Source organism: Leishmania braziliensis, chromosome 1 (assembly GCF_000002845.2).
Source record: "Leishmania braziliensis MHOM/BR/75/M2904 complete genome, chromosome 1".
Taxonomy (NCBI): domain Eukaryota; phylum Euglenozoa; class Kinetoplastea; order Trypanosomatida; family Trypanosomatidae; genus Leishmania; species Leishmania braziliensis.
In genome coordinates this window covers 129,224-144,430 of record NC_009294.2, presented here as the reverse complement: position 1 = coordinate 144,430, position 15,207 = coordinate 129,224, and the positions used below count along the sequence as shown (strand labels likewise).

Here is a 15,207-nt window from a genome sequence, read left to right as displayed (position 1 = left end):
CAGGACGGAGGGGGAAGGAATAACAACTACACAATGGGCTACGAAGTAAGTGAGTGAGCGGGGATAAGGGGGGATGCAGTGACAACAGGGGTGAAATTTGTTAGTAGTATTCAATGAACGCGCGCGTGCGAGAGAGAGAGCGAGAGAGAGAGAGAGAGGTGAAAAGGGGGAGGGGGGAGACACACGCACACGCACACACGCACACAGAGAGGCACAATGCAGAGCGGCTTTCTTTGTAGCCGTGGTGCGAAGTATGAGTAGTGCGGAGGGGGCTGGGAGAAGGTGTGTGTGTGTGTGTGTGTGCTAGACCGTAGTGGGTGGGTGAAGCAGAGCTGAGGCGGGCAGCGGTAGTGGTGATGGTGGGCAGAGGACGTGGGGGTTGGGGAAGGGGGGAGTGCGTGCTGGTAGTGCGAGATGGAGGAGGAGGGGGGAGAAGAGAACAGTATTGGGTGACCCGCTAGCGTACGTAGGCTTGCGTGTGCGTGTGTGTCAGGGTAGCTGCCGAAGCGATAGAAAAAGGATAAGAGAACGCGCGCGAGGACAGGCCCAGGCACACAATCGCTCGAGTTGCTCCGCCATCTCTCTCTCTCTCTCCCTCCAGCACGATACTGAACGTGGGTGCCTTTGATCTTCCTGTTTGCTTCCTTCTCAGCTCCCATTATCGCGCTTGCTGTGGTGGTGGCCAGCTTTGATGCGTCGAGGAGAGATGAGAATTCCTGCCTCTCCTTTCACACCCACCCTCCCCTTCGTACTCTCGAGGCTTCGAACACGTCCGCTTTCCTCCTGGCTTGCTACTCCACCTTGATGCCCTCACCAGGGTGACAAGACCTCCCAGCTGCTCGTGCGGCCACACCCACACACACAGAGTAAGATGTACGTCAGTCTGCCTGGCGGAGTGTGATGGGAACAGAGAGCTGAGTGCGTGAGATAGAAGAAGTGACACACGAGGAGAGAGAGGACAAGAATAAGTTTCGCTTGCTGCGCTATGCTCGTGGCTGTACGAAAGGATGCACGGAGGACGCTGAGAGGCGCGATGAGAGAGCTCGCACATGCGTCCGTGCCCTTGCACGCACAGCCGACTATGAAGGGGCGGAGAGACATGCAGAGGGAGAGAGACAGAGAAGGATGCGGGGGGGGGGCGAGCGCACCCCGGCAAGCCCAACAGCAAGAGCATTCAAGCACTCGTCTTCACAGGCGGCGTGTCCAACAATGCCGGCAGACACATCACACACGTGTATTGACGAACACACTCACTATGTTACGCGGCAGGGAGACGTGGCGGTGGTGGGAGGCAGGGGGGAGGCCGTTGAACAACGACGCCTGCTCTACCTCCCGCTACTCCTTGAAGAGCTCGGCAATCACCTTGGCGTAGTGCCCCTCGACCTTGGCGCGGCGCAGCTTCAGCGTCAGCGTCAGGAGGCCATTCTCTGTTGCCTACTCCTCCAGCATGACATGCACGTGCTTCACCACCTCGAGGCTTTGCCGGCTGGCTGCCTTGACTGCCAGCGAGAGCGACACCGCCGCCGCCGAGTTGAAAGTGTGGCTACTAAGCAGCGCCTTGACACCACTGTTGCTGTTCGCCCTCGCCGCCGTCCTTTGCAGCGATCCCCTTCTCGGCAGCAAAAAAAACAATGCGCGCTTCGGGTCGGTGAGCGCCAAGGCGAAGATGTACGGCTTGTCGGGGTGCACCAGCACACACACGCCGTTCGGCTGCAGCAGCTCGTTGCCAGAGTAGACCGCCTCCAGCGCCTCCAGTGCGATGTACTCGCCGAGGCAATTCTTCGCCAGCGCCTTGATGCGGCCCACTATGGAGACGCGTCCTTCGCTGTCGACGCTGCCAACGTCGCCGGTGTGGAACCAGCCATCCGCGTCCAGCACCTCACGCGTGAGCTCGGGTTGTTTATAGTAACCCTTGAACAGGAACGGGCCGCGCAGGCAGATCTCGCCGCGCGGGTGCGGTGCGTCTGTGTGCTTGTACTCCTCGATGTCCTCGGGCCGGTCTTTGCACGTCTTGAGGAGCTGACCGACGCAGTTCGGATCCCTGTCGCCGAGTCGCTGTGTTGTGCTACTGCAGACCGTCTCCGTGAAGCCGTAGCCCTGGATGATGAGCGGGCCGCCGCAGACGACGTTCACGAACTCCTGTGTGGAGGCCAACAACGAGCCACTGCCGCTGAGCAAGGCGGTGTGGCGAGACTCGTGGGCCCTGTCGAAGATGTCTCGCTTGAACGGGCCAGGGGGTGACAGAGGCTCCTCCACGGCCTTCCGAACCGTGTCGAAGATGCGCGGCACGGAGAGGATGACTTTATGCTTGAACTCCGCCAAGTCCCGGTGCGGCACTGTGTGGGTATTTGCCAACGCGCGCGGCTAGCCGAAGCCGACCATGGTGCCGCGGTCAAGGAAGATGTTCACGATGGCAAACTCAAGGATATGCGCCAGCGGCAGATACGCGCAGTAGACGCCTCCGTCTTCGCCGGGCTTGTACAGATCGAGGATGCGGTGGCTGAGAGCTTCGCAGCCGGCTGCAATGCTGCCGTGCGTGAGCATGACACCCTTCGGGTCGCCAGTCGTGCTGCTTGTGTACATGATCAAGCAGACGTCGTCGCTGCTGGGAGTGGTGTGTACCGGCACTGTTGTTGCTGCGGCACGGCCCAGCGCCACCACGTCCGTCCATGCCACAACGCGGATGCTGTGGGTGCCCGTGTCAGGCGACACTTCATCAAGCACAGCAGCAAGCGGAGCCAGCCCTTCCGGCCCGAGGAGCTCCATCAGCACCCCGACCTGTGCGCCGTTGCAGATCATGGCGCCGCTGCACGTCTTGTGCAAGGCGTAGCGCAGGGAACCCTTGCCGCGGTTCGCCTAGGCGGTGGAGGCGATCGTCTTCTTCGTCCCGATGCCGCCGATGAACACGACGGCGTTCGCGGTCAGCCGCAGTTTTACCAGCCCACGCCCGAGCGAGCGCATCATCTCCCGCATCTCAGCGTACGAGATGATTTTGTGCAGGGCGCCGTGGCAGTCGCTGGACACTGCCGTCTGCCTGCTCAGCGGGCCTGTGACGCTGCGCTTCGCGACACGCTTCGACGACTCGGTAGCGCATCGCCGGCTTGTCGCCCGACAGCACCACCTGGCCGCCCCAATCGTTTTATCAACCCAAGTCCGCCGTCGTAGTCCATACGGGAGCCGCGCCTGCTCCTCTTCACTGGTGTTGGCGAAGCGAGATATACGGCGCTGTACCCGGGCTTCTCTGTCCCGGGCTGCGCCTCAGTCTCCGTACCGCAGAGAAGATAGCCACTCACCATGTCGTGGCTGCGCGCCGACTGGCTGCTGAGTCACACGGGCAGCGATGAAGCCCACCCGCCCCTTTAAGCTGTGTCCCTTTCCTGATGCAGAGAGAGAGTGTTTGTGGGGTGGGGTGGGGGTGGGGGAGAAGAGCGGAAGGGCGGGGTTCAGTCGAGGGCTTGTTGGTGGTCAATGGGGACTCCAGAGAGGCGTGAAAGAGGGAGGGAGAGAAGAGAGGACAAAGTAGACGCGACGCGGGCGGAAGCGCAGCAGCAACTGATCGGAGGTGGCCCTCTCGTCGACCTGGCTGTCTCCCCTTTCTGCTGCTGATGTTTGAGGGAAGGTGGGTGGTGGCGCACCTGCCTCAGCACATGGCATCACCAGGGGCCCAGTACCCCTCCCCCTTCCCTCCCTCCCCGTGACAGGGCTGAAGGGGGAGGGAGGCGTGCAAAGCGGAGTCGAGTTTGACCACGCGTGGTGTACGGTGGTGAACGGGAGACTTTAGAAGGTAATGAAGAAGATTGACATGAGAGGGGAGATACGTGGGTGAGTGAGGAGCACGAGGGATGGAAAGGGGCGTTGATCGACGCCAATACTACACGTAAAGTACGAGCAAGAGAGAGAGAGAGAGAGAGAGAAAGAGAGAGAAAGAGAGAGAGGCACACCCACCCGCACCGCCGCTTCTTCACCCGACTAATCCGTGAATAACTCCTTGATGATGTCAGCGTAGTGCGCGTCAATGGTGCTTCGGCGCACCTTCATGGAGGCTGTCACAAGGTTGTTCTCTGGTGTCCACTCATCGCACAGCACCCGTACCCGCTTCAGCAGCTCGAAAGGCTTTTTGCCGGCTCTCTTGCCGATTTCGGCGAGTGACGCGATCACCGCGTCCAAAAACTTGGAGTCCTTTAAGACATCCGGCCAGCTCGCGTTCTCGACCTTGTGGGTGCGGGCGAACTCCATCGCCTTGGGCTCGTCTGTCAGTACGAGCGCAGTGATAAAGGGTTGGCGCGGGTCCACAAGCACACAGATGCCGTTGGGCATCACGACCGGGCACTCGCAGTAGAGCGCCTCCAGGTTCTCCAGCGCAATGTACTCGCCCATCGCGTTCTTGGCGAGCGCCTTCACGCGGCCAATAATGCGCAGCTGGCCAGTCTCCGCATCCATCTCGGCCACGTCACCGGTGCGCAGCCACCCACCAGGCAGTACAGTTTCTTCTGTCAACCTTGGCTGATTGTAGTAACCCTTAAAGACGAAGCGGCCACGCAGCAGCACCTCGCCGCGCGGGTGCGGCTTATCCGTGTGCTTGTAGTGCTCCGTGTCGAGCAGGCGCGCCTCGACACCGCGCAGGAGCTGCCCTGCCTCACATGTGAGCTCACCGGAGCGCTGCACGGAGGCGTTGCACACGGACTCTGTCATGCCGTAGCCCTGCGCCACGGGGCGGCCCAGCACGACGGTCAACCATTCCTGTGTCTTGTCGGACAGTGGGGCACCGCCGCTGCAGATCCCGCGCAGCTTCGACCCGAGAATCCCGCGCGGCAGCTTGAACACCTCGTTCCAGTACGGCGTGTCCTTGCCCGCCTTCAGTGCCGCCAGCCGGCTTTGGTAGGCGTGGTCGAACACCTTTCGCTTGAGCGTGCCCACCGGCGGCAGCTTCGCCTCCACGGCCTTCTTGATGGTCTCGAAGATACGCGGCACGCCGATGAAGAAGAATGGGTTGAAGGCCTTCAGATCACCGCACGGTCGCGCAAAGGTGTCTGTCAGCGTACGCGGGGTGCCGAAGCAGATGAGCACGCCGCGCAGCAGCATTATGTTCTCGCACGTGAGCTCGAAGATATGCGCAGCCGGAAGGTAGGCAATGTACGACTCGTTTTCCTCCTTACCGATCAAGTCCGTCAGCCGGTCCTCCAGACCGAGGGCGCCTTGCGTCAGCGCACCAATCGTGTGGACGACGCCTTTTGGGTCGCCAGTCGTGCCACTGGTGTACATGATCAGTACCTCCGCGTTGTTGTCGTTCTGCAGCTTGCACGGCACTGTCGACTGGGTGCCCTTTGCCAGAACATCGGTCCACGCAATTACTGTGTGCGACTTTGTGTCCACATCCAACGGCAGCGTGTCCAGGTAGATGATCGTCGCGTTCTGCACGCCAGACTGGTCCATCAGCGAGATGAGCTTGCCGACGTTCTTGCCGTTGCACACCAGCGCCTCGCACGCTGCTTCCTTGAGCGCGTAGAGCAGCGCGTCGTCGCCGAGGTTCGCGTAGACGGTTACCCCTATCATCCTCTGTGACCACACGCCGAGCATTGTCACCATCCACTCCCACCGCGTATCCTCGTAGAGCGCCACATGGCTGTCCTTCTTGAGGCCCAGCTCTACCAGCCCGCGACCGAACGCGACGAGCCGGTTCCACACCTCCGCGTACGTGATGTACGTCGGCGCGTTCAGGAACGTGTACTCCCACTCCTGCGCACGGCCCTTCGCATCCTGCGTGGTCTCCTTCACCACCTTCTCCACTGTGCGGTACGCCATGGCATGCTGCTCACTGCGCTCCTTGCAGATTGTCGCGAGGCGCTCCAGCAGATTTGGTCCATCGTACCAGTTCGAGTACTCCGCGTGTTGCTCATCCGTCAGCCGTGCACACCGGTACACGCCAGAGCGATCCTCTTCGTCCTCCGTGACCCGCTGGTTGACGACACCGTAGACGCGCCGCGCCGCGAAGTCGGGGGCCTCGGCGAGACTGAGGCTGTTGCGCATCTCCATCACAGAGACAACGCAGGCGCCCATGTTGCTGGCTCGTGCTTTCTCTCTGTCAAGCACCTCTACGTTTTGGAGGGAAGGAGGGGGAGCGAATGGGTATGGCGCTGCAGCGCGGGAGGAGGTGAGGAGGATGAGACACGCACTGAGAGAGAGAGAGAGAGCACAAAGAGAGCAGGCGAGCGAGCGAGCGGTCCAAGACGCAAGCGTCGGTGAGCTGTGTGTATATATGTGTGAAGTAGATTGGCAGTGAGAATGAGCCAGAGAGAGAGAGAGAGAGGGGGGAAAGCAAAGGGAATGGGGGGGGGGCGATACGGATGTCTGGTGTATGACGAGCCTCTGCCCTTGCTAGCGCAAGAGGAGAGAGGGAGGGAGGGAGAGGGAGAGGGAGGGGGGGGGCTGAGAAGGTGATGGCTGAGTTGAGGGGTTCCCGTCCATCCTTCTCCCTTGTAAGGGGGCGATATACCACCAACACCCGCTTGGACGTCGCGCGGCAGAGAGGGAGGGGGGAGCGCGGGCTTTCGGTCTTTTTCAGCTCGCACGGAGCTGCTGATTTTCTTTTGGATGGCTGCTACGGGCGCGCAGGGCTGCAGCACTCTCCCGCCGTTCCGTGTGCTCATCACGTCTCTCCACCCGGTGGCTGACACGACGTGGGAAGGGAAGGGAAGGGGAGGAGGGCGAGAGGAGGCGACGTAAGGAAACAGACAAGGTCGCCACACCAGCTGATCTCCTCCCCCATCATAGCAGACCCGAGGGAAAGTGAAAAGGCCACCGAACTTCGCGACTGGCGTGCGCGAATAACTGCGGCCGATAGAAGAAAGGTCCTGAAAGGCGAGAAGCGACAGCAGCAGACGCGTGCGTGGCGCCTCTCCCCCCTCCTCTCCCTCCCCCGGACGAGGTCAGCGCGTTTGCTCACTCGGTGGTGGTGAGGGAGAGGAGGGGGGGGGAGCAGGAGGCGACGCGAAGCGCGATGCGTCATCACTTGCCCTTCGCAGGTGCGCCCCAAAACCACGTATGGAATAGACGAGGAAAAGGGCGCAAGAGAGAGAGAGAGGGAGAGCACAGAAGGGCCACAGGAGGCCTACGAGAGGACCGATGCAGGTTCGTGCCCCCTCTTCTCCTCCTCCTCACTCCCGTACTTCATCACAGCCCGCCACTTCCGGCAGTGTGCGCTGTCTGTGGGCCTAGCTCCGAGCTCGGGTATAATCTGCGGGGACTGGGGCGATCGGTGCTGGCTTGGTGGCCGGTGGTATCCAAGATGACGAGGGGGGAAGGGCAGTGCGTACTGGAGGTCTCTACGATGTATGGCCTGCGTGCTCTCCTTTTTTTGAGTTTATCCCCCCTCCCTCCCGTTGGCTTCTCACTCTTCGATGTTGGGGAGGGAGCGAGATGGAAAACCGAGAGAGGGGGAGGGAGGGAGGGTAATGGAGGAGGAGGGCAAGTGTGTGTGTGTGCGTGTGTGTGATGGGCTCATTGGTGTAGGCCGCCACGCACCGGTCCCCAACAACGAAAGGGAGGGGGAGGGGAGGCACACAGGCCGCTGGGGTTATTGGGATGAGGGAAAAAGAGGGGGAAAAGGGGGATCGAATCGACGCACATCGAGGAGCTCCACGGATAAAAGGGGAGGAGAAACAGACCAATCGGCGACGGGGGGGGCGTGTGTGCGGGGGGGGGGGGGAAGGGGGGAAGGCTGACGACGAAAATGGCTCATTCCCCCTCTCCCCCCCCTACACACACACGCATGTAAGCCAGCACGTGCGCTCTCACCTTCAAGTGAGCATGTGCACGCGGACTCCCTCGATTTTCCCTGCGCCTGCGCGGTGACCCCGACAGCGGTCTGGTGTCCGGTGTGTGAGAGAGAGAGAGAGGCCGCGAATAAGGGGGAAAAGGCGACCGCAGTAGCACCAGCGAGGTCGCCACTCTACGCACCTTCCTTCCTCCTTACCCACACGGACATCATACACGCCAGCACATCGGGGGTATAGCAGGCATGCATGTACGGTGGTGCAACTGCCTTAACGAACGACTTCGATGGCGTACCCGTCCACTAGTGGTGGTGGTGGTCGTCGTCATTGTGCTGCTGCTGCTACACATCACGCGCCCCCCCTCGTCCTCCCTCCTTGTCTCCTGGTCGTTTTTTTTTTTTGTTGTTGCTCTTTCAGTGTTTGCTCTTTGATGGTAAAAAGCTTAGCAAAATACGAAAGCCCAGCCAGACAGGGACATCGACGCTCATGAGCGCAAGCACACGCAGAGAGAGAGAGCAAAAAAAAAAATCGAAGCCTAATGGATTCAACAACAACAAGAAGACAATAACGAGAAGCGGAGCCGCCCCCCCCCCCCCCCGTGACACATCAAAGCCAAATCCCCCCCACCATCTTGAGCCCCGCCTCTTCAGTTCACCAATCCAATCCAACTCATCAGAGAAAAGGTCACCTCGATGAGCAATACAAACTCGCATGCGTACGTAAGACGGAAGCTACAAAGAGAGAGAGAGAGAGAGAGAGAGAGAGAGAAAACGAGCATCGAAAGGCAAGAGGAGGAGATGAAGAGAACAAACCGCTGGAAGCTGCACACACACACACACACCGCGATCATTTTTGGCCATCCATAACCCCCCCTCCCCCCCTCCCCCACCCACCCACACACACACATCGCAGCAACAGCGACAGAGGCACAAACCGGTTGTCATTGCCAACGGCAGCCGCAGCCGCAGGACAGACAGAAGGGGGAGGGGGAGAAGGAAGGCAAAATAAGGCGTGTGTGTGTGTGGGTGGGATGGGGGGCTACATTTGAATACACCCCACACACCCCCGCCACACGCCACACCCCCACACCCCCGCCACACCCCCCACGCGTACAGTAAATAGTTAGCGAGAGACGGAAAGGGAGCGAGAGCTAAGTGAGACGGCGACATCGCAGGCGCTCCCGCTGCTTTTTTAAAGCAGCAGCAGAAAAACTGGTCTCCAGATCGATCGCCAGCTTGGTGGTTAGGGCAGGGATGCATCAGAGGACAGTCACCACTCCCACAGCGGGGCGGAGGGGAAGGGAGGGGGACGAGCGTCCATAATAAGTCCTCCCCCCCCCCCCCCGAAAGAGAGAGAGAGAGAGGGGCAGTACAACACAGCAAAACAGCCGGAGGGCAGCTAGAACGACGCTGAACTCTACAGGGAAAAGGGTGAAGAGGAGGGGTGGGGGGAGGGAGAGTAAGAGAGGAGCGACAAAGACACGAAAAGGCAGAAGAAGAGAGACGGGCGATTGGGTGGGGGTGGCGCGTCCCGGCGAGGAGCCGCGCGGGCGGTGATGGCAAACGCATGAGAAGATGCACGCGAACAAGGTCGAAGCAGCGAAAAATCCGATTTGCCGCCCCCCTCCCCCCCAAAAAAAAATACACAAGCAAACCAAAGTGAAGATAAAAGTAAAGTGGTGTTGATACTGACGACGACGGAGGGAAAAAATGAGGGAGTGAGGGAGGAGGAAGGCGCGCGTGTGTGTGGGGGGGGGGGGAAGGGGTGGCAGCTGTAGGGGAGGAAGAGTAACCGTTAGGGAAGACAGGAGAGAAAGCGAGAGGCCGCAACAGGTGAGCAGTAAGAGAGGGTGACAAGCGGCTCGAGGCACCTTTTCGCTCTCTCTTCTTGCGTGCAGAGATGACGCCGTCGAAGCGAGCGCAACCGCTTTGCGTCGCTGGGTGTTGTCGGCTCAGCAGATGACGCAGGGGGCGAAGACGAGAGACGCTGAACAGCGAAAAAACAAAACAAACAAACAAAAAAAAAGATTCACGCGGCAAACGATCAAGCGAAGCAAATATGGAAAAGGAAAACTACGGAGGCACGCAGACACATCAGCACAGATTCCCCCGTCCCCCTGCCCGCGCCACACCTTTCCCTCCCGCCAACGCACACCGTAGCAGCGTCCACGTGCACATGAGAGTATCAACACACAGTCGCTGAAAAACTGAGACGCGCGCTCGCGTGAGGGTGTAGAGAGAGGGGATGGGGCGACGGAGGGGGGAACAGGAAAGGAGAGTAGGGGGGGGGGAGGGAGCAGAAAATGGTCTCACTTGGTCGCCACAACAGCATTATAAACCACAGAGGTCACCTCAACAACAACACCGGTTGACGCAGCCGCAACAGCAGCAACAGGCCAAAAGAACGAAAGAGAGAGAGAGAAAGAGCGACACGGGAAGGGTGTAAGAACAACACAGCAAAAAAAGAGAACAGAAGGCATAGGCGGAAGATTGTCCTCAGCATCACCTTTCACCTCTGTCGTGGTCGTGGTCGTCACGGTCGACGGCATCGACAGCAATATGGATGGAAGAACGCTAAGCGCAACGAAGCGGGGCACCCACAGAGACCCGGATACGCACAAGCACCACTGCCGCCCTCTTTCTCCTCCGCGAGAGCCGTGCCCTGCTCACTCCCTCTCTCGCTCTCCTACTCACCCCATATATTCCCTCCTCCTCGGAGAGAAGGGGGGGGGGAGGGGGAGACATTTACCGCGCTTCCCTTTTACGTGTGCCTGCTAGTTCTCTTTTTGCTTGCTGGACAGCTGGTGATGCTGGCGTCTACACTACTGCGGACGGCAGCCACCACCACTACGTTTCTCTTCATGCACGTCCGCCTTGGACGGGTTCTGTACAGAAGGCGGCGCTGCGGATGCGGTGGGGGCAACTAAAACTTCCGTGGGCGGCTCAGCGGCCACCGCAGAGTGAGCCGCAGGGGCGGGCTCCAGCTCAGCGGCCGCCTGGGTGAGTAAGCTCTCCGTCGGCTTCTCTGACTCCGGCTCTTGGCTAGGCGCGGCTTCCGCTGCCCCGTCCGGCGACGAGTCCAACATCGACGCCCCAGTCGGTGCGGATATGCCCTTCCTGTTCCGTCTCTTCTTCTTTGCCGCATGCGCCGCGTCGCTACCCTTACCAGCCGTCGGGCTCGGCGCCGTGCTCTCCGCCGCTACCTGGCTGCCGGTGTCGGTATCCTCTGCTACCTTATCCTTGCCGCCTGTCGGTTTCACTTCCGCCGCTGCCGGAGTTGCACTGTCCGTGCTCGTAGGGGCCTCAGCAGCCTTCTTCCTGGCCGCGGCCTTCTTCCTAGTCTTAGCGGGCGACGCTGTATCGGCCTTGGCCTCCGCAGCCGCCGCCCCCCCCGCCGCGCCAGTAGCCGGCGTTGTGGAAGCGGAGGCTGTTCTCTTCGGCGCCACCACCGCAGCAGTAGCCGCTGGTGCGGGAGAGGCGCTATTGCTGGCGGTGTCCGCAAGCGCCGTCATCGCCGTCTTGCCACATGGCGCGCACACTGCCGACCCCTTGTGGCGGCCCTTTGACTCCCGCCGCACTTCCTTGAACTCGCCACAGAGGGCGCAGAAACCATACCCGGACTCTGCCCAGCACGAGTAACAGTAGTGCCGGTGGTCGCGGCGATCCATACGAAGGTCTTCGCCTTGTTTGGGCTTGTGGCACTGCGCACAGTTGCGGCCGCCACCACTGAACACGCCACTTGTCGCGCGCGACACCGCACTCTTACCCCCCGGCACAGCGACCGTGCCGTTGCTGCCGGCCGCGCTCGCCTTGCTGCCATCCACAACGTGGAAGGACGGGACAATACTCGCCAACTGTTTCAACTGCGTCTCTGTGCTCATCTGTGCCAGCGGTCGCGGGGTAGTGACAGCGGGCGGCGACTCCACCCTTGCCGAGACGGCTGCCACGCGCGACAGCATAGCAGAGGCGGATGGGTAGGTGAAGCGAGTCGGTGTCGTCGGCCCGATCGGAATGGCAGCGGCAGCGGCAGCGGCGGCGGCGGCGTGGAAGGCGGGCGGGGCACCGATGTTGTTCATCGGCGGCGGCAGCATGCCGTGTGCAGGTGGCGGCATCGCCAGGCCCTGCATTATGCTCATCGGCCCAGCAGCAGCCTTGGCGTTCGCTGCAGCGGCCGCCGCAGCCACATTGTACGACGGCGGCGGCACACTCGGCACGCTGGAGGTGCTAGCGATGCCACCAGCACTGCCAGCGGCGGCGCCCCCGTTCCCCTCCGACTGAATATCTGATGGCACGATCTGCTCCTTCATCAGCCACGACACGACCTTTGCGCGCGGGATCAGGCAGGAGCCAAGCAGCTCCACGAGGTCCAGCTTGTAGATCGGCCGCAGCACGTCATACCGAATGCAGCGGAACGCCCAGCGTCGCTGCGGGGTGTCCATAAGACTGCACGTCACGATGCAGCCCGCCACCACGTCGGGGTGGCGCACGTCAACCGTGGCGTCCTCGTACTGCACATACATCTTCTCTGTCTTGTCGTAAACCTCAAGGGTGAAGGTGCGAATGGCAGAGTCGCCGACGCCGTCAGCGTTGCCGCGGCGCGTTGTCAACGACACCGACTGCAGCGAGGCGATGTCGCTCGTGCTGCGGCGAATGTCGCTTATCGCGGCGGTCGTGTTGGTCGCCATGTCGTCGGCGTCTGTTTCTGGCGGCTGGTGCGTAGCGAGGAGCTGCCCGATGCGGAAGTCGACGGCCATGCAGGACGGCGGCTGCCATACAAAGACGTGGTCGCTGCGGTGGATCGGGTTGACCGGCTGGAAGACGAGACCGTCGCTCGGGTACTCGTTGGAGTCGAGCATGTTGACCGCCTCCGACATCGCCTGCGTCGGCTGGTGCACCACCACGCACTCGACGCCGTCCTGCGCGAAGAAGGCCTTCGTCTCGTTGGTCATGTGTGCGGCGAGGAAGGCCTGCCTCTCCGAGAAGGTCATGCGAATCATTTTGTTGGAGCTCGGCAGTGACGCCTCACTCCAGTAGTATGCGTCGTACACCAGGAAGAGCTCCTTCTGCCGGTCGCGGGTGAGCCGCGTGAGGTCGCCCTCGAGCACAAATGTGTCAACGTTGTCACTGTCGAGGTGGCGTCCACGCCACGCCTGGGCCGGCATCTGCAGGACAGCGCGCATGTGCGGCGGTACAAGGTAGAGCTTCTTCTCCCGGTAGAGGAGGAGGTAGCGGTGGCCGTTCACCTTCCTGCGGACGCCGTAGCGGCTCTTGATGGCGTTGAGGCGGCCCTTGTCTTTCATTTCTTTCTCGGAGAAGGGCACGAGGTCGGTGCTCGTCGGAAACTGCGAGCCGCGGTTGTTCACGCAGCGGAACAAGTGCGTGAGCACCTCGCTGTACTCTCTGTAGTCGTCCACCATAATGTTGGCGCGGGAGTCGTCGTACTGGTGGTTGCCAATGCTCCGCGTCGGTGGCTGCGCGCAGCAGCCGAGCACCATCGTACGCAGCAGCTGGATCACCTCGTCCTTGCTCTTAGTGGCGTCGACGTAGCGGTACATGCCCGCGCTCTTGGCGAGGCTCACGATGCGGGCGTGAATGACGCGGTGGAACTTGAGCTTCTCCCGGAGGTAGTCGTCGCCACCCATGCGTTTTACAAGCACGTCGTCGTCAGCGCACTCCAAGCCAACGATGCCGACGAAGGGAATATCCTTTGACAGCAGCAGCGCGTTCAGGTAGTAGATGTCCTCGATGCCCTTGCAGTTCTTATCGATGACGAGGCCCTTGATGTTGCGGGCCTGGTGCTGTCTCTCCAGCAGCTCGTCCAGGCGACTGCTGAGCGCGTCAAAGACGTCCCTTGTTGTTTCCCATACGGACCGCTTGCCCTGCTGCTCGGTGAGGAAGTCCGCGCCGCTGAAGAATGCCCAGCCCATGCCGTCGGTCTTGAGGCTATTCACGAGCTCACGGCCGAGCGTCGTCTTGCCAACAGCCGGGATGCCGGAGAGCAGCACACACGAGAACTTCGGCGGCTTATTCGAGTTCAGCGCAGCCAACGTGGCGTTGCCGACGCTCACGCGCGCGTTAGCCGAGACGGACGGCGGTAGCGGCATCGGCAGCGGCGGCATCATAGAGCCTACGTTGTGGTTCATCATCATCATCGGTGGCGGCGGTTGGGGCGGCATCGACATGGATGGGGGCCTGTTTGCCGCAGTCAGCATACCGGTGTTGATGTGATTCTGAGTGTTGTTGATGCTGTGAGCGCCGCCGGCGATGACACTGCCCGAGTGTGGATGGAAGGGCAGGTGGTGCGGGGGAGGGGCCATCAAGCCTGCCGCGGGCGGTGTAATTATTGTACCTGATGCTGGACCGGTGGCGGGTACGGGCACGCGCGGCATCATCATAGCCGGCGATGGAGGTGTCATGTTCGGCAAGGGCGGCATCGTCCCGTGTGGTGCCCGTGGCGGTGGGTAGAAGGGCATCATCATGCCTGGGTGCTGTTGATGCTGCTGCGATGGGAGCGAATGCGGGCCGCTGCTGCGCTGACCCGGCGACATTGGGGAAGAGACAGCACCCATGGACATGGGCATCGGCATCATGCTGTTCATGGGCATCATCATGCCTGGTGCCTGCTGGAGCTGCTGCGTGTGCTGCGGCGACTGCATCCACACAGGCATCATGCCAGGCTGGTGCTGCTGCGGCGGCGGTGGCGTTGTCATACCGGCGGGGTTGTGGTGGTGCGGCATCCCAGGCGGCTGAAACATCATCCCGCTCGGCGGTGGTGGCGGCATGAGGCCGGGTGGCATCATGTATCTAGCCGACGCTGTTCCTGGCATCGGCGGCGGCATGCCAGGAACCATGCCCGGAATCTCCAGGAACCTCGGCGGGGGCGGCGGCGGCGGCGGCGGCGGCATCATCATGCTCTCCTTTTTACCTGACTGTGCCGGCGGGAACTGCGGGACTGGAGGCACCAAATTCTGCGCGCCACCCGCCGGCGGCTCCTTGCCGCCTGCTCCGGCCGGTTGCGTCTTGCTGCCCGCGTGGTCCGTCTCCGGCGGCTGCTTGGCGGATGGATGAGCAGCGGCTGCAGCACAGCCGGAAGCAGCAGCAGGAGTCGATGGTGGTAGTGGTGCCTCGGCAGCAGATGGGGTGAAAGATTTAGCGTTCGCGTTCAGCCGCGTCTCGGTCAGTGCTGGCGGTATCGGCGGGGAGGCCTGCTGCTGCCGTTGTTGCCGCCGCGGGGGCTTCCCCGCATCAGTGGCGAGGTCTGACATACAGGACTGAGCTACACGCTCGTAGACACTTCGTTCGAACACTGATGCGCAGGGGGTGAGAGAGAGAGAGAGAGAGAGCGAGGAGGTGGACACACGCGTGGGTTGATGTGTTTTCTGCTGCTGCTGCTGCTCGTACCGCTGCCGCACTCGAGCTTGCCTATCGTGGGTCGG

General features: G+C 61.4%; 2 protein-coding genes and 1 pseudogene across 3 annotated transcripts; all 3 read right to left on the bottom strand.

Moving 5' to 3' along the window:
* Positions 1-1,434: 1,434 nt before the first annotated feature.
* LBRM_01_0530 lies at positions 1,435-2,973 on the bottom strand (annotated as a pseudogene). The gene has a single exon. A coding segment is annotated over exon 1 (1,539 nt).
* A 996-nt stretch (positions 2,974-3,969) lies between these two features.
* LBRM_01_0520 (putative fatty acyl CoA syntetase 1) lies at positions 3,970-6,057 on the bottom strand (the record flags this gene model as incomplete). Its single annotated transcript, XM_001561443.1, has 1 exon — positions 3,970-6,057. One exon carries the CDS (start codon positions 6,055-6,057, stop codon positions 3,970-3,972), a length of 2,088 nt encoding a protein of 695 aa, XP_001561493.1.
* A 4,536-nt stretch (positions 6,058-10,593) lies between these two features.
* On the bottom strand, positions 10,594-14,682 carry LBRM_01_0510 (conserved hypothetical protein; the record flags this gene model as incomplete). The annotated part of the gene is made up of 1 exon (XM_001561442.1): positions 10,594-14,682. One exon carries the CDS (start codon positions 14,680-14,682, stop codon positions 10,594-10,596), a length of 4,089 nt encoding a protein of 1,362 aa, XP_001561492.1.
* Positions 14,683-15,207: the final 525 nt, after the last annotated feature.